This window comes from Balaenoptera borealis, assembly GCF_965194805.1.
Source record: "Balaenoptera borealis genome assembly, chromosome: 1".
In the NCBI taxonomy this organism is placed as follows: domain Eukaryota; kingdom Metazoa; phylum Chordata; class Mammalia; order Artiodactyla; family Balaenopteridae; genus Balaenoptera; species Balaenoptera borealis.
Window position 1 is genome coordinate 85010478 of NC_138860.1, and position 23635 is coordinate 85034112.

The following is a 23635-nucleotide window of genomic DNA, read 5'->3' on the forward strand; positions in this document are numbered from 1 at the left end:
ATTTTTGACTGTGTTGGGTCTTCGTTTCTGTGCGAGGGCTTTCTCTAGTTGTGGCAAGTGGGGGCCACTCTTCATCGCGGTGCGTGGGCCTCTCACTATCACGGCCTCTCTTGTTGCGGAGCACAGGCTCCAGACACGCAGGCTCAGTAGTTGTGGCTCACGGGCCTAGCTACTCCGTGGCATGTGGGATCTTCCCAGACCAGGGCTCGAACCCGTGTCCCCTGCATTAGCAGGCAGATTCTCAACCACTGCGCCACCAGGGAAGCCCAGCACTTAAATATTGATGAACGTTTCCCCAGGGCAGAGGTGGGTCATCTACCCAGAGTGAACATCTACTCCAGCAGCTCTAAGTGACCTATTTTCACATGGGGCAGTAAAAATGTTCTCTCCTCACTCATTTCTAATCAAGATTATACTGCTTGACTAGCCCTGAGTGAAAAACATAAATATTACCACACTAGGTTCCTTTTTCCCTTAATTAAAATTTTTTTATTAAAATAAAAGACATACATAATTTTTTTAATGTGTATTACTAAGAGGTGCCTAATAAAAATAAGTCTCCTGATCCCACAGCCTCATTACACAGATACTTTAAAGCACTGTAAACAGTTTTTTGTGATATTCCTTTCATAATTCTAAATGTCATGCTTATGCTGCTAATTCCTAACTTATCAATTTTAGACAATGTTGACTTGCTGTTAAAAATAATAAGTTTTAGGGACCTCCCTGGAGGTCCAGTGGTTGAGAATCCGCGCTTCCACTGCAGAGGGCATGGGTTCGATCCCTAGTCAGGGAACTAGGATCCCGCAGGCCACGCGGTGCGGCCAAAAAAAATAACAAGTTTTAGCTTTCTTATACCACTCCTACACTCTCACTTCTTCTTCCTTCAACACCTCCATAAAAATTAAATCAATAATCAGTATTGATTACTGTAATCTATACATTATTGTAAGCATGTAAACATTGTTCACAACTAAATCATGTAGTGTACCAGGGCTTCCTCTCTTGTACAATTTTTTTTTCCTCTTAGGTTAACTGCCTCATGTTTGTTTGTAACCTTCCACATGTCTCTCACCAATTCTTCCACGATAACCAAACACCAAAGTCATGTTGATTCATTCAAACATTCATTTTCTAAAAACTGTTGACTGTTCTCATGTGCTGTGTCTCATCCTGTTCTCTTTGCAGGTTTACGCCTCTTAAAATCCATTAATGTTATTTTAGTGAACTTTCAGGAAGAAGTAGTTTAAAAGTATGTTTAGTCTGCCAGGCTTAGCCAGAAATTAAATATATCCTACTATGGATTTTGACCTTATCAATTTTTTAAGGAAAAGGCACATTACTATCATTATTATCCAGTATTTCATCAGTTCTAAGGTGCACATTTTTTCACATTTTATTGTTCCTAAAATTGGGATGCATCTTATAATCAACGTGTGTTGTTAAACCGGTAGCTTTTTTCTCTTGGTAGTACATAAAATACTAGTGTATCTTACAACTGATGGCATCTTAGAATTGATGAGATGCATGAGATATTCCCACCATCAACATATGATACAAAAAAATAACTAAAATTAAGTGAGGGAAAAAATTTAGTATTATTTTCCAAAAGGCACAATTGTTTACCTAGTCAATCAAAAAAATCATTTGAGCTGTTGTGCACTGCTGGGAATGTAAAATGGTACAGCTGCTATGGAAAACAGTGTGGTGATTTCCTCAAAAAATTAAAAATAGAATTACCATATGATCCAGCAATCCCAATTCTGGGTATATTAAAAGCAGAAGTTTGAAGAGATATTTACATAACCATGTTCATGACAGCATTATTCATAACAGCCAAGAGGTGGAAGCAACCTAAATGTCCATCCACAGATGAATAAACAAAATGTGATATACATGTACAATGGAATATAATTATTCGGCCTTAATAAGGAAGGAAATCCTGTCATATGCTACAACATGAAAAAGCCTTAAGGACATTATGCTAAATGAAATAAGCAAGTTACAAAAAGACAAATAATGTATGATTCTACTTACATGAGATACCTAAAGTAGTCAAATTCACAGAGTGTAGAATGGTAGTTGCCAGAGGTAGAGGAGGGGGAAATGAGTTGTTTAATGGGTAGAGAGTTTTAGTTTTGCAAGATGAAAAATTTCTGGAGATCCACTGCACAATAATGTGAATATATTTAACACTACTGTACATTTTAAAATGGTTAAGAGGGTAAAAAAAAAAACTTATTAAATTACAAATTTTAAATATGTACAGTTTATTGTATGTCAATTATACCTCAATAAAGCTGTTTAAAAAATTGTTTGAAGAAACAGAAGAGTTCAGAAAAGTTGTTGCATATGAGATACTGCTACAAAAATAACAGCTTTTCTTTCTATATACCTAAATATTTTATTTTTGCTTTACAGTTTTATAATTCAAAAAGTAATTTCACAAGCTCTGCTTTGTTTAAATTTTGATACTGATTAAAAAAATGTGAGGTACTACTATTACCCTTTAATAGATCAGAAAACAGATCTCAGCAAAGCTATGTTAAGGATTTACCCAATGGAGAGCTTGTACTTGAACCAGATATTCTGACTCCCGGTAAATAATTATTCCGTTCCAACAATACAAAGAAAAAATATCCCATTCATAATTGTAATAAAAATATAAAATACTTGGGAATAATTTAAAGGGGCATATGTGAAACATAAAACAAAACAGAACTTTATTTGGGGAAACAAAAGATGAGATGAATAAAACAGAAACATTACACATTTAGTTGGGAATACCACATTTAATAAAAATGGTGACTCTTCTTCAGTTAAACTATAAATTTAACAAAAACCCAATTAGAATTGTAACGGATACTTTATAAAGTGTTATGAAATGGGTTAATTATTTTCAAAATAATCTTAAAACAAAATGTTTAAAAGAAAGTAAAAAGTAAGGATAGTATTCTCTATATGGCTCTGCTAAATTCATTATTTACAGTCATAGTAGTATAAACACTGAATATTAATCTAACAAATATTGTAATTTGACTATAGTGAGAAGATGGGACAGATGAAAAGGTAGGAATATGTAGTGCAGTGGGGGAGGAAATGGAGCTAAAGTCTCATCTTCTATAGCAGGTAATTAAGCAATATTGCTTGAATCGGAAACATCAAGTAGGAGTAATATAATTAAGTTATAATAGAGGTATGGAAGTAAATATAAAATGAAATAGATATCCCATGTTCTTGGATTCAAAGAATTAATATTGTTAAAAAGGCCATACTACCCAAAGCTATCCACAGATTTAATGTGATCCCTATCAAATTACCCATGACATTTTTCACAGAACTAGAATAAATAATCCTAAAATTTATATGGAACCATAAAAGACCCAGAATTGCCAAAGCAATCTAAAAGGAAAAAAGGACAAAGCTGGAGGCATAATCTTCCCAGACTTTGGACAATACTACAAAGCTACAGTAATCAAAACAGTGTGGTACTGGCACAAAAACAGATATATGGATCAATGGAACAGAATAGAGAGCCCAGAAATAAACCCACACATCTATGGTCACTTAATCTTTGAAAAGGAGGAAAGAATATACAGTGGAGAAAAGACAGTCTCTTTAGCAAGTGGTATTGGGATAGCTGGACAGCCGTGTGCAAATCAATGAAGTTAGAACACTCCCTTACGCCATGCACAAAAATAAACTCAAAATGGCTTAAAGACTTAAATATAAGACATGACACCATAAAACTCCTAGAAGAGAACATAGTCAAAACATTCTCAGACGTAAATTGTAGCAATGTGCTCTTAGGTCAGTCTCCCCAAGGCAATAGAAATAAAAGCAAAAATAAACAAATGGGAGCTAATCAAACTTTTAAGCTTTTGCACAGCAAAGGAAGCCATAAACAAAACAAAAAGACAACCTACATACTGGGAGAAAATATCTGCAAACCATGCTACTGACAAGGGCTTAATTTCCAAAATATACAAACAGCTCATACAACTCAATAACAAAAAAATAAACAACCCAATCAAAAAATGGGCAGAAGACCTAAACAGCCATTTCTCCAAAGAAGACATAGAGATGGCCAATAGGCACATGGAAAGATGCTCAACATTGCTAATTATTAGAGAAATGCAAATCAAAACTCAAAAAGATACCACTTAACACCAATCAGAATGGCCATTGTTAAAAAAATCTACAAATAACAAATGCTGGAGAGGGTGTGGAGAAAAGGGAACCCTCCTATACCTGTTTGTGGGAATGTAAGTTGGGGTAGCCACTATGGAAAACAGTATGGAGGTTCCTCAGAAAACTAAAAATAGAATTACCATATGACCCAGCAATCCCACTCTCGGGTATACATCTGCAGAAAACTCTAATTTGAAAAGATACATGCACCCCAATGTTCATAGCAGCACTATTTACAATAGCCAAGTCATGGAAGCAACCTAAATGTCCGTGGACAGATGAATGGATAAAGAAGATGTGGTATGTGTGTGTGTATTCACACACTCACATGCGCACACACACCCACGTATATATAATGGAATATTACTCAACCATAAAAAAGAATGAAACAATGCCACTTGCAGCAACATGGATGGAGCTAGAGATTATCATACTAAGTGAAGTCAGACAGAGAAAGACAAATATCATATGATATCATTTATATGTGGAATCTAAAATATGACACAAATGAACTTCTTTACAAAACGGAAACAGACTCACAGACATAAAAAACAAACTTCATGGTTACCAAAGGGGAAACGGGCTGGGGGAGGGATAAATTAAGAGTTTAGGATTAGCAGATACACACTACTATATATAAAATAGATAATCAACAAGGACCTACTATGTAGCACAGGGAACTATATTCAATATCTTGTAATAAACCGTAATGGAAAAGACTATGAAAAAGAATATATATGTATAACTGAATCACTCTGCTGTACACCAGAAACTAACACAACATTGTAAATAAACTATACTTCAATAAAATTTTTTTAAAAGATGAAATAAAACAAACAACAAAAAACAAGCTAAAAGAGGTGAAAGTGGTTGCCTATGAGAGGAAAAGAAGTGGGAATAACTAATATTTTTCATAATAACCTGTGTAGAACCATTTGATACTTTTAAGCTCTATGTATGTATAATTTTGATGAAAAATTTTTTGAAAAAGAACATAGCCCCATAATGTTCATTTGTTATTGTTTTAAAAAATAATAATAAATACATTTTGAACTCCAGGATATCCCCTTCTTAAACTTTTTTTTTTTTAATGGCTTTATTTATTTATTTATTTATTTTTGGCTGTGTTGGTTCTTCATTGCTGTGCACAGGCTTTCTCTAGTTGCAGTGAGTGGGGGCTACTCTTCATTGTGGTGTGAGGGCTTCTCATCACGATGGCTTCTCTTGTTGCGGAGCACAGGCTCTAGGCGTGTGGACTTCAGTAGTTGTGGCATGCAGGTTCAGTAGTTGTGGCTTGTGGGCTCTAGAGTGCAGGCTCAGTAGTTGTGGCGCACAGGCTTAGCTGCTCCACAGCATGTGGGATCTTCCTGGACCAGGGCTCGGACCCGTGTCCCCCGCACTGGCAGGTGGATTCTTAACCACTGCACCACCTGGGAAGTCCCCCCACTTCTTAAACTTATCTTTTGTCAAAATGGGATAGAACATTTTACAAATTTAACTAAGATCCAGGAGGCAAAACAGCTTTCTCAAGGATTCACACTGGATTGGCAAATGACCACTACATATGAACAGAAAAAGAAATCAGGCCTTTCCAGGGAGATCAATTCACCCACCTGATGAAAGAAGTAGGTAACAGCAAGGTCATTGTCATTTAAGAGGATTTCTTCTTCTGTCGTAAAAAGCCACTTTCGAATGGTCAGGCAGGTGCCTAGCACAGCTGATGTGTAATTCTGGACGTAGAGTTTATGAGGAAATTCATTAGGTGCCAGCTTACGTACTAAAGAGAAGACAAAGCAAAGAAAGCTAGAGTGAGAAGATATACAAGGCATCTCCCTAGTATGAACTGTGTAAAGCAGACAAGAATGGAGGTTATCATTAACCAGCACATCAGCTTAGTTCCATCCAGGAGCTCTGCCTTGGGACCACAAAATATCAATTTGTCTAACCAAATCTACGCCTTCTAATATGACTGGCCAACTGAGCCTCAAGCTAACTGAAATCTATCACCTGAATGAAATGCCTTTCAGTTAACATGCTGACTTTGCAGACAGCACCTACTCCAAAGTCAGTTAAAATATCTGATCCATAATTGAGTTAAGTTACAGCAATGTCCACTGAACATCTTTTAAAGCAAGCCTCCCCTCTTACCCAGCTATGGTGCATTCAGAGTCTCTCATGTGGCAGTTCTCAATGAACAGCTTTTTTTTTTTTTTTTTTTAAAGGAATTCCTTTATTTTTATTATTTATTTATTTATTTTTGGCGGTGTTGGGTCTTCGTTTCTGTGCGAGGGCTCTCTCTAGTTGCGGCAAGCGGGGGCCACTCTTCATCGCGGTGCGTGGGTCTCTCACTAGCGCGGCCTCTCTTGTTGCGGAGCACAGGCTCCAGACGCGCAGGCTCAGCAGTTGTGGCTCACGGGCCTAGTTGCTCCGCGGCATGTGGGATCCTCCCAGACCAGGGCTCGAACCCGCGTCCCCTGCATCGGCAGGCAGACTCTCAACCACTGCACCACGAGGGAAGCCCTCAATGAACAGCTTTTATTGTTAGGAGCTGAAAGGCTCTCCACATCCCCCCACAAGTCTAAGACATTCACCAAAGTGAAAAGTGACTTCTGGGTAGCCTTACTTCCTCTTCCTAACAATGCTCAAGCAGGATAAAACACTACCACTTTTAATTTCTATATTGTTTTTCTTTAAAAAGGCAGAGTTTTCTTCTCTTGATGTTTACTTGGCTTTATAACAGAGCAAAAGACAGATTTAATATTTCCCATTTTATTTGTTAACTAAAGCTTAGAGAAGAAGGTAAGATTAGAATCCAAGTGTCCTGGGTCCTTAGCAATCCTTTGTAATATTTATATCTGCCTAGTTAGACTGTAGAGAGTTGGGAAGAAAATAAACAATTGGGAGATAGCTGCTTTAGCGGGAATCAAAGTTGTTCTACATTGACCTGGGATGGCAAGGCGACTCAAATCTACCAAACTCTCTCCCTTTCCGGGATGAGGAAGTTCTGATCAGTCAATATTATCTGTTGTTTCTGGCCTTAGCCCTGTACATATATGATGTGGAAAAGACCCATAAACCGTAGGAAATTTGTCATTTAAAGCAAGCCTTCCAACTTCCTCCCCTTTGTGGTCTCAGTGCAACCATCCCTAGCTTTTATAAAAGAATAAATAAGAGAAAATCTCTGTCACCGTGCAATAAAACTTCCTAGGAAGAGGATATCTGTTTATGCAAACTTAAACACTGGGTTGGCCAAAAAGTTCGTTCGGTCTTTTCCATAAAATGGCTCCAGTAGCGCTTAGTTGTCTTTAACTTCATTCGAAACAGATTGTATTGTGACAGCTATCATATCAGCATGCATTTAAAAAAACTTATCAAAATTGGGTGAATTTTTGTGTAGCCATTTTAATATTGAAGATGAAAGAAAAAAGCAACAATTTCAGCATATTATGCTTTATTATTTCAAGAAAGGTAAAAACGCAACTGAAACGCAAAAAAAGACTTGTGCAATGTATGGAGAAGGTGCTGTGACTGATCAAACGTGTCAAAAGTGGTTTGCTGGACTTCTCTGGTAGAGCGGTGGTTAAGAATCCGCCTGCCAATGCAGGGAACACGGGTTCGAGCCCTGGTCCAGGAAGATCCCACATACCACGGAGTAACTGAGCCCATGCACCACAACTACTGAGCCTGTGCTCTAGAGCCCGAGAGCCACAAGTACTGAGCCCGCCCGCCTAGAGCTCGTGCTCTGCAACAAGAAGCCACCGCAATGAGAAGCCTGCGCACTGCAACGAAGAGTAGCCCCTGCTCGCCACAACTAGAGAAAGGTCCCGCACAGCAAGGAATTACCAACACAGCCAAAGAAAGCAATCAATCAATCAATAAATTAAAAAAAAAAAAAGTGGTTTGCAAACCACTTTCTTTCATGCTGGAGATTTCTCGCTAGATGATGTTCCACGGTCGGGTAGACGAGCTGAAGTTGATAGAAATCAAATAGAGACGTCAACTGAAAACTGTCAATGTTATACCATGTGGGAGATAGCTGACATACTCAAAATATCCAAATCAAGTGTTGAAAATTATTTGCACCAGCCTGGTTATGTTCATCGCTTTGATGTTTGGGTTCCACATAAGTTAAGCGAAAGAAACCTTCTTGACTGTACTTCCACATGCGATCCTCTACTTAAACATAACAAAAACGTTCCGCTTTTAAAACAAATTGTAGTAGGTGATGAAAAGTGGATACTGTACAATAATGTGGAACAGAAGAGATCGTGGGGCAAGCGAAATGAACCACCACCAGCCACACCAAAGGCTGGTCTTCATCCAAAGAAGGTGATGTTGTGTATAAGGTGGGATTGGAAGGGAGTCCTCTAACATGAGCTCCTTCCGGAAAACGAAACAATTAATTCCAACAAGTACTGCTCCCAATTAGACCAACTAAAAGCAGCACTCGACGAAAAGCGACCAGAATTAGTCAACAGAAAACGCATAATCTTCCATCAGGATAATGCAAGACCACATGTTTCTTTGATGACCAGGCAAAACTGTTACAGCTTGGCTGGGGAGTTGTGATTCATCTGCCGTATTCATCAGACATTGCACCTTCGGATTTCCATTTATTTTGGTCTTTACAAAATTCTCTTAATGGAAAAAATTTCAATTCCCTGGAAGCCTGTAAAAGGCACCTGGAACAGTTCTTTGCTCAAAAAGATAAAAAGTTTTGGGAAGATGGAATTATGAAGTTGCCTGAAAAACAGCAGAAGGTGGGACTTTCCCTGGTGGTCCAGTAGTCACGAATTCACCTTCCAATGCAGGGGACGCGGATTCGATCCCTGGTCAGGGAACTAAGATCCCACATGCCGTAGGGCAACTAAGCCCATGTGCCACAACTACTGAGCCTGCGCGCTCTGGAGACCAAGCCCCACAACTAGAGGGAAGCCCACGTGCCACAACAAAAGATCCCGCGTACCACAACGAAGATCCTGCGTGCTCAACTAAGACCCGACGCAGCCAAATAAATAATAAATTAAAAAAAAAAAAAGAATATAAACTCTACTGGAGCAAAGAATTTTAAAAAATGGCATAAGGTAGTGGAACAAAACGGTGAATATGTTGTTCAATAAAGTTCTTGGTGAAAATGAAAAATGTGTGTTTTATTTTTACTTAAAAACCAAAGGAACTTTTTGGCCAACCAGTACATGCATTAAAGCAAAGGCTTGGGACTTCCCTGGTGGCACAGTGGTTAAGAATCCGCCTGCCAATGCAGGGGACACGAGTCCGATCCCTGGTCCAGAAAGATCCCACATGCTGCAGAGCAACTAAGCCCCTGCACTCTGGAGCCCGCGAGCCACAACTACTGAAGCCCGTGCGCCTAGAGCCCGTGCTCCGCAACAAAAGAAGCCACTGCAATGAGAAGCCCATGCACTGCAACGAAGAGTAGCCCCCACTCGCTGCAACTAGAGAAGGCCCACGCGCAGCAACGAAGACCCAATGCAGCCAAAAATAAATAAATAAATAAATAATTTTTTTTAAAAAAAGCAAAGGCTTTTAATCAACATATTTCTTTCTAACTCCTGAAAACAAAAAGCTATTCTTAAAAATCTACAAAAACCATAAAGTACACTAAAACAAGCTGTGGCTAAGTAGAAAATCCCCTCTTTTTAAGGCTGTTTCATTGGAATATATTAATTTTGAACTCTGATTTTTAAAAATCTCATGGAAGTATCTGCTTCAGTGCTGGGTGTAAGTAACTGATACTGACAAAAGAGGAAAAAGGGGTGATCAGGTATCCAGACTTAGTGGGATTATGCTTAATGGGATTTGTCCTCTCTGCTTGTCAGAAACAGTCCCAATTAGTGGGATTGCCCCTTGTCTTCAAGATCTTCTTCTCCAGGCAAACAGTTTCAATCTGACAGCTTTTGGGAGCTTCAGTTTCTTAGTATTAGGATAAAATATCCTCAAACAAAACTTAATATTAGTCACTGGCACTTACCAAAGAAATGATTGATCACTTCAAATAAGGCAAAGTAATTCACTGTCGTACTGTCCATGCCGACCTTTGCTGCAATAGCCTAAAGTGTAAACAGGATAGATTAGTTTCAAGAAAACAAAATCAGACAGTGCTGTGGGAAAAGACAGGTATATGCATGAGGAGTGGGGAGAAGAGAAGGGTTTTGCCATCTTGGTTTCATATAAACTAAATTCATGGTCCATAGCTACTCTTTTTTGTATGTATGCATACATATGCATGAAATAAAAGAGAAAAATACCTGTATTTGATCCAAACAGCTATGATCTCTAAATATGAGTTTCTCCCCTCCAATTAAAGCTGATAACAGTCTCTCCTTAAATATCAGCTTTGCTCTCTGAAATAGGACTTCAAAGCATGATGATCTTTTTGAATAGCACTTACAAAATATGTGCTACATAAGGACAGATTTTAAGAAGAAAATAAATTCTTAAATATCTAGTCTCACACATTCAGCCTACATTTAATATAGGCTGTTAACATACAAGATCTATATCTTTGGTTCTTGAGCTTAAAACATTGTTTATCAATTTTGCTCATACTTCACAAATTATTCTTGTTTACTTTTCAGATGATCCATGTCTCATGCTGGGGACCTCCATATCCTAAGAATTATCATCATCCTTATCCACATGAAAATAGCAAAATGTTGGGACAACAGAGACATTTTAAACAAGTATCAGTCCTTCTCTCTAGGAACTAAGGTCCCAACATGATAAATAAAAAGAAATTGAAAGACTCCACATGCAAATAAAGGAGAATTGAAATTACATACAAATAACAACAAGAAAACACAAAGCAAAAAACACAAACTAGTAGTACCAAAATTCCTTTTCAAGATCAATCCCAAAATGTATAAATAAGGTGTTAATTAAACAAGAGAAAATTATTGAGTATTAGTGTCTCAGTAAACCAAATATGATTATATCCTTCTTCCCGTATCTACTCACATATCAGACCTAGGTTCATCCCTGATGTGAGGCAGAAACTGGAGACTGTAAGTGTTCTAAGCTACCATTCTATACTGCACTAGATAGAAACTGAAATCTTCTCAAGGTTTGGAAAATGGCTTATAGCTAGAAGTCTCTGTAACAGGGTGAGGAGAGAAGTGAAAAAAAAAATTAGGCCTTGCTAGAGAAGTATTGAAAATGAAACAAAACATCAATAAGCTATACAAAATTAATGTTTTCCTTGCAATCAATCCACCATTTTATAATTTCTGAAATACCTCAGATCCTGTACATATCCTTTGCCATGGTATACAGTAAATATTTGGGGGGTAAATTTTTTGTTTGCCACAAAGGAGAAATAAGTACTAATATCCAGAAACCCACTAGTCTCCCTGAAAATCTTGATCAAATCAGGATTAAAGACCAATGAAAAGGCCTAAAAGAAACAATTATACCCAGCACCTGGATCATGATCTTTAAATACCATTCCTCACTGAAAGGAAAGACTCCTTGGGGAAATGACTGATTCAAGATCTAGTGTAGGAAATATACAAAGATGAGCCCAGAGCATCTTGTTGTACCAAAAAGCAAGGATGCTATCATAAACAAATGGGTTGCACCAAAAAAATACAGGAGCAGACGTGAAGGAGCTTCCACTGACCAAAGACAGAACAATGTGAGCACCAAAAAGAATATATGTTCTTGATTAATCATACTGAGTATCTAAAAACCCACATGATACTAAAAAAATAATTATCTCATTGGACATCACTGGAATCAGCTAGGGCACTGATCCTTTATGCCAAAAATTGGCAATAAAAGGGAAGAATTAAATATTTATCCCCCTTTTCCTATAAACTGTATTTCAGGATACTAAATAGCCTTAGTTGATAAGGGAAAGTTCTTTACAGAAGAATTCTAGTTAATAAATGTGAAGAAATGAGAAAATTGGAAAATCAGCATTTTGCAACCCTTAATGAAATCACTGGTTAAGACAGTAATCATCAGTGATACACTTATTGGATAAAAGATCAGTGAAGAACTTAACAATGGAGACATCAGGTTATTACCACGTAAACCTACTGATTAATCACTAAAAGTGGATAACCAGATATTGTGTTCCTCCCATTGAGAAGCAATATGAAGTATATAGCACCGATTATGAAGTATTCTCATCAAAAAGCTGAACCTGAATCTAATCAAGCCTCTAGAGAAAAATTCCATTTATAGAAAATATAAGTAGACAGAAAGACATATTAAATGACACAAATAGACAAAAGAAGCAAACAAATAAATTCAGAATGTGGGACATTTCACAGGACACAGACCCAATTTCTGCAATAAAACAATAACATAGGGGAAAAAAGTTGGGGAAGGGAAGGGAAGAGAGACTGCCCTATATTAAAAGAAACATAAAAACCAAATGTTTTTTAAGGACATAAGGACCTTGTTTAGATCCAGATTATAACAAACCAACTGTTAAAAATCATTTTTAGACAATTGGGAAAACTTGACTATGGATTTATTATTAGTTAATACCATGGAAGTAGTTAATTTTTTAGGTTTGATAATGGCTTTGTGATTATGTAAGAGGAACATCCATATTTTTTAGAGATGTATCCTGAAATATACACAGGTCAAAAAACATGGAATTTGCTTTAAAATATTTAAACAAAGGAAAAGGAAAAAAGGATATATAACACGAATGTGGCAAAATCTTGAGGATTATTAAATATGAATGATGAGTACATGGAGCTTCACTGTACTATTCTATTTTCACATACATTAGAAAGTCTTTTACAATTAAAAAGATGGGGTGCTAATCACAACCATTACAACCTGGGATATTTATTGTATCTTTCTTTCAAGGAGGACAAAGTACTTCCACGTTAATAATCATAACATCAACAGCAGCAGCTAACATTTAATAAATTTATTACATGCCAGATACTCCAAGCTCCTTATATGTATTAACTCATTTAATCTATCTTTCTTAGTTTTAAACCAACCAATGTCAAGCCTACTTGTTCAAGTTTAATTTACCTGATATACTTGGTCTGTAGTACTGTTCTTTTTAACCCTGACTGTAACTGTTGTTCCATCTGGTAATGCTACTCTCAGCTCTACGTCAGACACACCATTGTAGTTCTGGGGAAAAGGCAGAAAAAGAATTAATTTTTTTAAAAAAACGAATTTATGACCCAGTATATCCTCATTCTCCTTGCAACATGCTAGCTAAACAACCTAAACTTGTGATAGAAAGAAAGTGAGTTCCAATGAAAAGGGGAAAAAAGACATAAGTCAATACATTGCAAGTCATAAAGCTGACTTTAGGCTGCAGCAGAAGTTAACCTTTAAGATGAACAGGGAGGAAAGAAATATGTTGAACCCAACGTGTTCATATCTCAAAACAGAAAACTTGTGTGAATCAGTCTAGGTCAAACACAGATAAGATTTCTGGCTTACTTTCAAACATTCAGAACTCACAAATGAGAAAAGAAAACAACCAAAGGCAGTAGTTTCAACAAATATTCTCTGGTTTTAAATGGTTAGGCATGCTAGATTGGCTCAAGAGGTATCCTAAGTTCCATTCTGAACCCTGAAATAATCATGACACCTTTGAAAGGAAAAATTGATGAAACTCAGGAATCTGAGTTAGTCTGATGTCCAGTTTTCTTCTAGCAAAGAGTAAACAATTCTTATCCTCCTTAATTCAAAAGAAGTCCTTCTCTCTTACTGCTTTTGAAAATTAACACATTCCTCTAACAAATCTGTGACCTTGTAATTTTTATTACAGAGAAACAACTATTTAGAAACAAGTCCATCGTCATTTACCACTTTAAAAAAACTACTATTCATTGCCTAAAACCATCCTAAGCATTACTTTGTTATAAAAGCCCTTGTCTGCAAGAAACTTATAATCTAGTTGGGGAAATAAAACATATACATATAAAATAATTAGTGGATGACACACTAGTTAATACGGCAGCATTACATAGTCATTCTTCTATTCAATTAATATTTATTAAGCACCTACAAAATGCTTGACATTGTGGTAAGGCACTGGGACTATAAAGATGATCAAGATTTAGCTCTTGTTCTGAAGATCTAATGTACAGCGTGGTGATCATAGTTAACAATACTATATTCCATACTTGAAATTTGCTAAGGGGGTAGATCTTAAGTGAAGAAAGGAAGGAAGGAAAGAAGAGAAAAGGGAGTAGGAAATGGTAATGAGGTGATGGATAGGTTAATTAACTTGATTATGGTGATCATTTCACAATGTATACAGATACCAAAACATCAAGTTGTACACCTTAATATATACAATTCTTATTTGACAACTATACTCAAAAAGCTGGAAAAAAAAAAATTTAGCTCTTACCTACAGGTAGCTCATGATCTAGTAAAGTAAAATTATAAAGTGATCATCTGACTATATGTATAAAAAATTAGAGACTGAGATAGCAACAAGGTGATAATTAAGTGTACTGACTGCAGAAGTTCTTGGTGGAATGAAAAATCAATGACTTGAATATCAGGGAAGGCTTCAAAGAGAAGGTGGACCTAGCACTAGGTCTTGAAGGATAAGCAGGACACATAACAAAAGGAAGTCGAAATAACAGTCATTTAGAGAATTTATGGCAATTCAATCCATCATCGATATCTTTATTTTCCCCCACAAGGAGCCAAGAGGTAAATAGTCACTTTGGTGGGTATTCACCTACCTCATCTGATTCTGACAGGAATTCCTGCATGATGTCACTCTCACCAATGACTCGTATTGAGCACACTACAGAAAACAAAGACAGAATCTGGCATGAGGCCCTAAAATCAAGAATATAAAGTCAAAACATATCAAGGTTTAAGTATAAATCATCATTAGCAGGCAGTGCTGAGGTAGTATGCCATCCCTGACACATGATATTTTATGGCACAACAAACATTTATATAAATAGGAACCAGAACAGAGGAATAACAGGATGTACAAAGATGTAGCTTACTAAAAATATTAAACATAGACAAAGGAAGTTACCTGTAAAAGAGAAATAAAAGTTCAGTAAATCTAACTTTGCTGTCTTGTGTTAACTATTAATAAGCTAGACAATAATAGAGCAAGGGTAAGGTCAATTAGGAATAAACACAAAATTAAAATACAAAGAAAAATATCTATTTGGCCTAGGAGCAGGCCAGTAAGAGAATCATAAGCATTTAAAGCCACTTTGGAAAAAATTGGGTAGGTAATCAAGTATTAAGCTGAGCACATCTTCTCATCTTCTCACCTCACTAACTTTAACTTCAAAACAACTACAACTAAAAAAAAGACAGAGAGAGAAAGGGAGAAGGAAGGAAAGGAAAACAGGCAGGTAGGTAGGTAATCATCTAAATCTGAGAGTTAATTTCCTAACATTCTCATGAGGATAATAAATTACACTGCTGATTTTACTTCATTTTATTAAAAAAAAAATTGTACTCTTTCTCATTTCCCAAAGGCTGTGTTAGGAGGCCATTGTTAGAGAAAAGCTAAAAATAGATGAAGTTTAACTACCTTCTATGGGGGAAATGGTTTTTCTTCAGGGATAAAGCTCTCTACCAAAGTTTTAAAAAAATTCAACTAGGTCAATTAGTTCTTCTACAAGGACACAGAATTATTAAATACCACATAAGACCATTATTCTGTTAAATTAGTATTTTAAAGAAAAGCCTATTGCATGCCTAGCAAATTATGTAACTCTATAATGTAGCAAAACAAGGTCTCTTCTCTGAGCCACAAACTGAACCATCTTATTCAGGAGATCTGTGTCATTTCTCCCTGCCTTTCTAGACAAATGTTTCAGCATCCACATCCAAAGACTCCTAATGTATTGTTTGGAGGTCCTGAGATAACAAGTAAGTTTTAATATTTCTACCTATAACCTACTTAGAACAAGGGGACGTTAGCTTACCTACAACTCATCAAACCTATCCATGGACACGTGTAAGAGGAATAAGGAATTTTCAAGTAGGACATGCCAGTGAACCAAGAATCACTTTCATAAAAATGTCTTAAATACTGCCCATCTAGTTCCCAAATCAATTTAGCATGTTGTTGAGTCTGTATATGTTTGCTGTGTGCAAATAATATAACCCTATAAATAAAGGTCCTTAATGCATCAAAAAAATAATTATGCATTTTTCTGTTGTTGTTAAGTGTTTAGCGAGTCAATAAAATAGGCTATTAATTGCTGTACTGAACATTTCACTCTTGGCTTCAAAGCTCAGATCATTCAACACCTAAGTCAAAAACCTGATTTACTTTCACTGTTGAGTTTCAGGAAACTTAGCTATGCAGTTTAGGAGCTGCAGTATATACCTAGACCCTATGTTTACTCAAGATAGTAGAGTTTAATAGGCTGGCTTACCTTTTTCTAGATATTCTTCCAACCCCCGACGTCGGGCATCTAATTGCTGTTCTGATAAAGAGAATGGCCACTTCCCTGGAAGTCGGGGAAATGTAAAGTTGGCAAACTCTCTCTTCAGGTTCTGGTGTAGGATGGCAAACTCCCGGTACCGCTTAGAACACAACTGCCTCCCTGCCATGTAAACATTGTATACCTGGTGAGGGTGAAGAACAAAAAAAAGCCTACTTACTACAAATTAAATCACAGAATCACCTACAGTCAGGCTTAGATTGATACTGGTTAGATATATTCTGCTACACACTTAACAGAGAATATATGTTCAAGGTCACTGTAAAACAAGATTTACTTTTAATAAACATGCCAGAAATTATATGTACAAAAGAGGGCTACTGCCTGCAGGGGGCCCATGATCTTATTTTTGCTATTACAATTACCTCCAACACACTGTTTTAAATATCTTCAGAGGCAATTATCAGCTTTTAAGGGTAGATTTTATTTTCAGAAAGTTAAAAATCATTCAAAGCCAATGTGGTAAGTATAGTGAATGAACAAGCAAGCAAATTTGGAGAGAGATGTAAAAAGTTAGAATTGATTATAAAGCAATGTGACTGATATTTGTGTATGAACCACACTTCCAAAGAAAAGATCTAAAAATGATGTAAGCAACAGTGACATTTTTGTTACCAAATATATCATTTTTGCAAAGGCTCCTTTCCTGAAGTCAGATATCCCTAGTTTTGTTCTTCTCCCTTCCATCATTAAAACAGGGTTAACAAAAAGTTGACGAATAAATGTACTCTAAGGACCTCCTCATATAAACAGTTAATAATCCTCATAAAGAAATAGGTAGAGGGACTTCCCTGGTGGTCCAGTGGGTAAGACCCCGAGCTCCCAAAGCAGGGGCCCTGGATTCAATCCCTGGTCGGGGAACTAGATCCTGCATGCATGCCACAACTAAGAGTTCGCATGCCGTGACTAAGAGTCCACATGCCACAACTAAGGAGTCTGCACGCCACAACTAAGAAGCCCACCTGCCGCAACTATGAGCCCGCATGCCGCAACTAAAAGATCCCGCATGCCACAACTTAAAGATCCCACATGCCACAACTAAGACCCAGCACAGTCTAAATAAATAAATAAATATTTAAAAAATAAAAAACAAAAATAGGTAGAGATTTCTGTCTACTGTTCACAGATGCATGCCAAGCTTCTAGAACAGGACCTGGCACACAGTAGGCACTCAGTAAATATTTGATGAAGAAATGAATGTATGTATGTGTAATTCTTAAATATGTGTCCTCATAAAGGAAAGTGGTGGGATGCATAATCCAAAAACATCAAATAATCTAAGTTATTCTGTATTCTCAGAACATATCAAATTATGCAGAGATGGGAAAATTAGCCCCAAATCACATTTACTGGCTTAGCAAAAATCATTCAAAAATTTAAATGTGCACAAAATAGGTCATCTACTCATGTAATCAAGACTTAGTTACTGAGCATAGAGAACAGACTGGTAGTTGCCAAGGGGGAGGGGGTTGGGGGAGGGATAGAGTGGGAGGTGGGGGTTAGCAGATGTAAGCTTTTATACACAGAATGGATAAACAACAAGGTCCTACTGTACAGCACAGAGAACTATATTCAATATCCTATGATAAACCATAATGAAAAAGAATATAAAAAAATGTATATTTATGTATAACTGAATCACTTTGCTGTACAGCAGTAATTAACACAATACTGTAAATCAACGATACTTCAATTTAATAAATAAATCAATAAATAAAGACTTAGTCACTGAGAATGTATACACCAAAGCCCTTCCTTCAATCTCAGGAAGAATCTTTTCCATGCTTCTGTGATTTAGGAAGTATAAATTAAATGCAACAATAATTTAAAAACTCCTCTCTCACAACTCTCCTTCTATGATCCCTCCCCTACTTAAAAGCAAAGCCTCTAACCACTATCAAATAGTGTCCAGGGATGAGTATGATCCTGATCAATGAGTTTTCTTCTTATAATTATCGCTCAAATTTATAACTGATTGTAATGAATCACACATATTACCAAGTATTCCTTCTTAAGTACAAAAGCATTAAAAGGAAAACAGTCTTCCCCTCAGACAAGACCACACATTCTCTTAAGGGCAGGCAGTCTCAAGAAAGTCTTATTCAGTCAACCTGGTCTTATATACTTACTTCTCAAACTAAACTTCCCAAATTTCTCAATAACATCATCATTCCTTTGCTTAAAAAGCAAGTCCACAACCCTACTGGTGTTAAAAGTCAGTCTGACTTCCTCACACAAGGAAGGAAGGAAGGGAGGTAAAGCTAGCTTAGTGGCATTGGTGAATTAGGTATTCCCCAATGTCTTTTTCCAGGGAAGAGTAGACTAGGGCTTTGATAACACACAGAAAGACTATGACTGGATTTCCTCAATGATGATGACTTGAGTAATCCCAAGTCTAGAAAAACATTTCCTAGGGTAGAAAGAACCCTACAACTTGAGAGGCCTTTGTGACAATTTCAATCCTAAAATTTCAGTTTCTTATAAGGTGAGAAGAGTAACATCAAATAGCCTCTCACCACCCACCTCTTCCCACTTAAATGTGAAGTCAAAGGGAACAGAACTATAAATAGGATGCCTGACAGTTCAGTAATACTTTAATGCAGGTAGGAATGGCTTCCACAAGAGCCAAATCGTTTTTTTTTTAAAATAGACCTTTATTGGAGGATAATTGCTTCACAATACTGTGTTAGTTTCAGTTGTACAACAAAGTGAATCAGTCATATGCATACATATATCCCCATATCCCCTCCCTCTTGAGCCTCCCTCCCATCCTCCCTATCCCACCCCTCTAGGTCATCTCAAAGCACCAAGCTGATCTCCCTGTGCTATGCTGCTGCTTCCCATAACTATTTTACATTCGGTAGTGTATATATGTCGATGCTAATCTCACTTCACCCCAGCTTCCCCCTCCGCCCTGTGTCCTCAAGTCCATTCTCTATGTCTATATCTTTATTCCTGCCCTGCCACTAGGTTCATCAGTACCATTCTTTTTTTTTTTTTTAATTCCATATATACATGTGTTAGCATACAGTATTTATTTTTCTCTTTCTGACTTACTTCACTCTGTATGAGACTCTAGGTCCATCCACCTCACTAAAAATAACTCAATTTCATTTCTTTTTAAGGCTGAGTAATATTCCATTGTATATATGTGCCACATCTTCTTTTTTTTTTTTTTAACATCTTTATTGGAGTATAATTGCTTTACAATGGTGTGTTAGTTTCTGCTTTATAACAAAGTAAATCAGTTATACATACACATATGTTCCCATATCTCTTCCCTCTTGCATCTCCCTCCCTCCCGCCCTCCCTATCCCACACCTCTAGGTGGTCACAAAGCACAGAGCTGATCTCCCTGTGCTATGCGGTTGCTTCCCACTAGCTATCTATTTTACGTTTGGTAGTGTATTTATGTCCATGCCGCTCTCTCTCTTTGTCACATCTTTCCCTTCCCCCTCCCCATATCCTCAAGTCCATTCTCTAGTAGGTCTGTGTCTTTATTCCCGTCTTGCCACTAGGTTCTTCATGACCTTTTTTTTTTTTCTTAGATTCCATATATATGTGTTAGCATACTGTATTTGTTTTTCTCTTTCTGACATACTTCATTCTGTATGACAGACTCTAACTCCATCCACCTCACTACAAATAACTCCATTTTGTTTCTTTTTATGGCTGAGTAATATTCCATTGTATATATGTGTCACATCTTCTTTAACCATTCATCTGTCAATGGACATTTAGGTTGCTTCCATGTCCTGGCTATTGTAAATAGTGCTGCAATGAACATTGTGGTACATGTCTCTTTTTGAATTATGGTTTTCTCAGGCTAAAACACTGATGAAAGAAATCAAAGATGACATAAACAGATGGAGAAATATACCATGTTCTTGGATTGGAAGAATCAATATTGTGAAAATGACTGTACTACCCAAAGCAACCTACAGATTCAATGCAATCCCTGTCAAACTACCAATGGCATTCTTCACAGAATTAGAACAAAAAACTTTACAATTCGTATGGAAACACAAACTGTTTTTAAATTAACTGTGCTTATTAGCAAATGAGAAACATACAAAAAGAGATCACAACAGACACTGCTTTGTTCTTCACTTGTCCTTAAAATTAACCAAGATCCATTAGCATCCATTTCCCTGGTTTGGACACACTCATTTGCAAAGAAAATGACTGACTCCCTGCTGAATCAACTCATGAATATCCATGATCCATGAGAAACGACCATGGTCTCATTACAAATGAAAACATCCGTCAAAAAATATATTCTCTGGACTTGAAGGAAGATTATCAAATAGGAACTAAAGATATACACAGGCGAACAGTGCTTCTAGGATCTTTCCACCTTAATGTAAACCCTCAGACTGGCTGGCTCATACATGGAATTAGATGATGTTTGTCAAGCTTGCGATAGCATGCTGAATTTAATGATCACTGGTCACTGTCTTCTCCAACTGACCATATCCTACAAAACTTCAAAAGTTAGAATGTTCATACAGATGGCCAAGAGGCACATGAAAAGATGCTCAACATCACTAATTATTAGAGAAATGCAAATCAAAACTACAATGAGGTATCACCTCACGCCGGTCAGAATGGCTATCATCAAAAAATCTAGAAACAATAAATGCTGGAAAGGGTGTGGTGAAAAGGGAACCCTCCTGCAATGTTGGTGGGAATGTAAATTGATACAACCACTATGGAAAACAGTATGGAGGTTCCTTAAAAAACTAAAAATAGAACTACCATACGACCCAGCAATCCCACTACTGGGCATATACCCAGAGAAAACCATAATTCCAAAAGAGACATGCACCACAATGTTCACTGCAGCACTATTTACAATAGCCAGGACATGGAAGCAACCTAAATGCCCATCGACAGATGAATGGATAAAGAAGATGTGGCGCATATATACAATGGAATATTACTCAGCCATAAAAAGAAACGAAATTGAGTTATTTGTAGTGAGGTGGATGGACCCAGAGTCTGTCATACAGAGTGAAGTAAGTCAGAAAGAGAAAAACAAATACCGTATTCTAACACATATATATGGAATCTAAAAAAAAAAAAAAATGGTACTGATGAACCTAGTTGCAGGGCAGGAATAAAGATGTAGACATAGAGAATGGACTAGAGGACACAGGGTGGGAGGGGGAAGCTGAGGCAAAGTGAGATTAGCATCGACATATATACACTACCGAATGTAAAATAGTTATGGGAAGCAGCAGCATAGCACAGGGAGATCAGCTCGGTGATTTGCCTAGAGCGGTGGGATAGGGAGGATGGGAGGAAGGCTCAAGAGGGAGGGGATATGGGGACATGTGTATGCATATGGCTGATTCACTTTGGTGTACAACAGAAACTAACACAGTATTGTGAAGCAATTATACTCCAATAAAGATCTATTAAAAAAAAAAGTTAGAATGTTCAGATTGCAAAGCCAGCTTCCAAGGGTAACAAGTTACAGCCCTCTTGAGATACTCTTTGCTGAGTTAGAACCCAATAAGGGAAAAGGAATGAATTACAAGTGGGGAAAGTGTACAACTTATCTGATCAGTGATCTAATTTTGTCTCTCTGGATTCTGCAAGTCAAAGTTTCAAACTTCAGCTTTGAAATAATTTCCAAATTTCTCAATATGTAAATGTTGAAAATCCATGCCATGCGATTTTTCTCTTTATCCTCATGAATTAATTCTATGGAATGAATGCCAGAAGACAGTAACTGATAAATTCTCACAATAGCACAAACCACTGAAGGGAAAGCAATTCTAGTAATACCTGGGCTCTGTATTCAATAGCAAAAACCAAAATTCCGGATATCAGAGATCTTTACTTTGTTGCTTCCTTAATCCCCACCTACAGATTTCTTAAGGCTTTTAAATGGTAACATCTCATTCTATGTAGGATCTGAATATTAAAATGTTCTCACTTTCTCAAACCTCTAGTAACCAACAGGAATTGTGCTACTGAACACACAGAAGAGACTCTCCTTATACAATGCAAAAGTGATTAGAAAAAAAGAATGATGACAATTTGGCCATGACAACATCACCCAAGTTCTGCTTCCAAACGTCAAATAGACCCTGATCTGGTCCATGCTATTGATCTGAATGAATCTTCAATGTACATTATGATCAACAAATTGTTTCCAATGCTACCTTGCCATTTAATCTTGTTTTTAGCTGAAAATTCATCTTCAAAAGGACAATTATTTGCTATTCATAAGCTGCTTATAATAGCAAAAGGAGATACAGCACTCTTAGATGATTTCTGGCTAAAACGTGTGAGATCCTTAACTAAGGGATTCCTCCCAAATACTTAAGTATTTAGGCCTCTTCTTGGAAAGAAAAAAAGCAAAAGGAAACAAAATGATCCTAAAGAACTTAGGTTTAGTGTGTGTGTGTGTGTGTGTGTGTACGTGTTTTCCCTAATGTGGGTCATAAATGGTATCTATTTTCTTTATTTGGACCTCAGGTGTACAGACTGGATTAATCACAATCCTTGGTTCATAACACAGTCTCATTTTGGCAAACTCTTTGTTTGGATATTTAATTTAGTTATTTTTATTTTACTTTTATTTTTTATTTTTTCGGCCATGCCACACATCATGTGGGATCTTAGTTCCCCAACCAGGGATTGAACCTGTGCCACCTGCAGTGGAAGCGCGGAGTCTTAACCACTGGACCACCACGGAAGTCCCAATTTAGTTATTTTTAACATTGTGAAAAGCAAACTAAAAGCTAAGACCTTGACAAAAACTTATTTCTAACCATATAGTCTCTGCCTCCTTCACCCTATCTCCCTGTTTCTCTAACTCCCAAAATTATTATGCTCAACCATGTTTCATTATTCCCTTGTTTTTATAGTTTTTTCATTATTCCCTTGTTTTTATAGTTTTTTCCTGCATTTATATGTAATCCTTATATTTTTACTTTTTATTTTAATTTTTGAAGGGTATTTTAGTTTTATGAAAAGGCTTTCAT

The 23635-nt window shown here is 36.9% G+C and overlaps 1 protein-coding gene across 4 annotated transcripts in view; it reads right to left on the bottom strand.

The window, feature by feature from the left end:
* The window catches only part of SNX27 (sorting nexin 27), an 85059-nt gene that overhangs the window by 18516 nt on the left and 42908 nt on the right, over positions 1 to 23635 (bottom strand). For all 4 annotated transcript variants that reach the window (XM_082346715.1, XM_082346714.1, XM_082346713.1 and 1 more), the window contains 5 exons: positions 16569 to 16761; positions 14895 to 14959; positions 13210 to 13314; positions 10181 to 10259; positions 5805 to 5968 (listed from right to left, as the gene is read on the bottom strand). In XM_082346715.1, coding sequence (XP_082202841.1) covers positions 5805 to 5968; positions 10181 to 10259; positions 13210 to 13314; positions 14895 to 14959; positions 16569 to 16761 — 606 coding nt within the window. The remainder of the gene's footprint in view (positions 1 to 5804; positions 5969 to 10180; positions 10260 to 13209; positions 13315 to 14894; positions 14960 to 16568; positions 16762 to 23635) is intronic.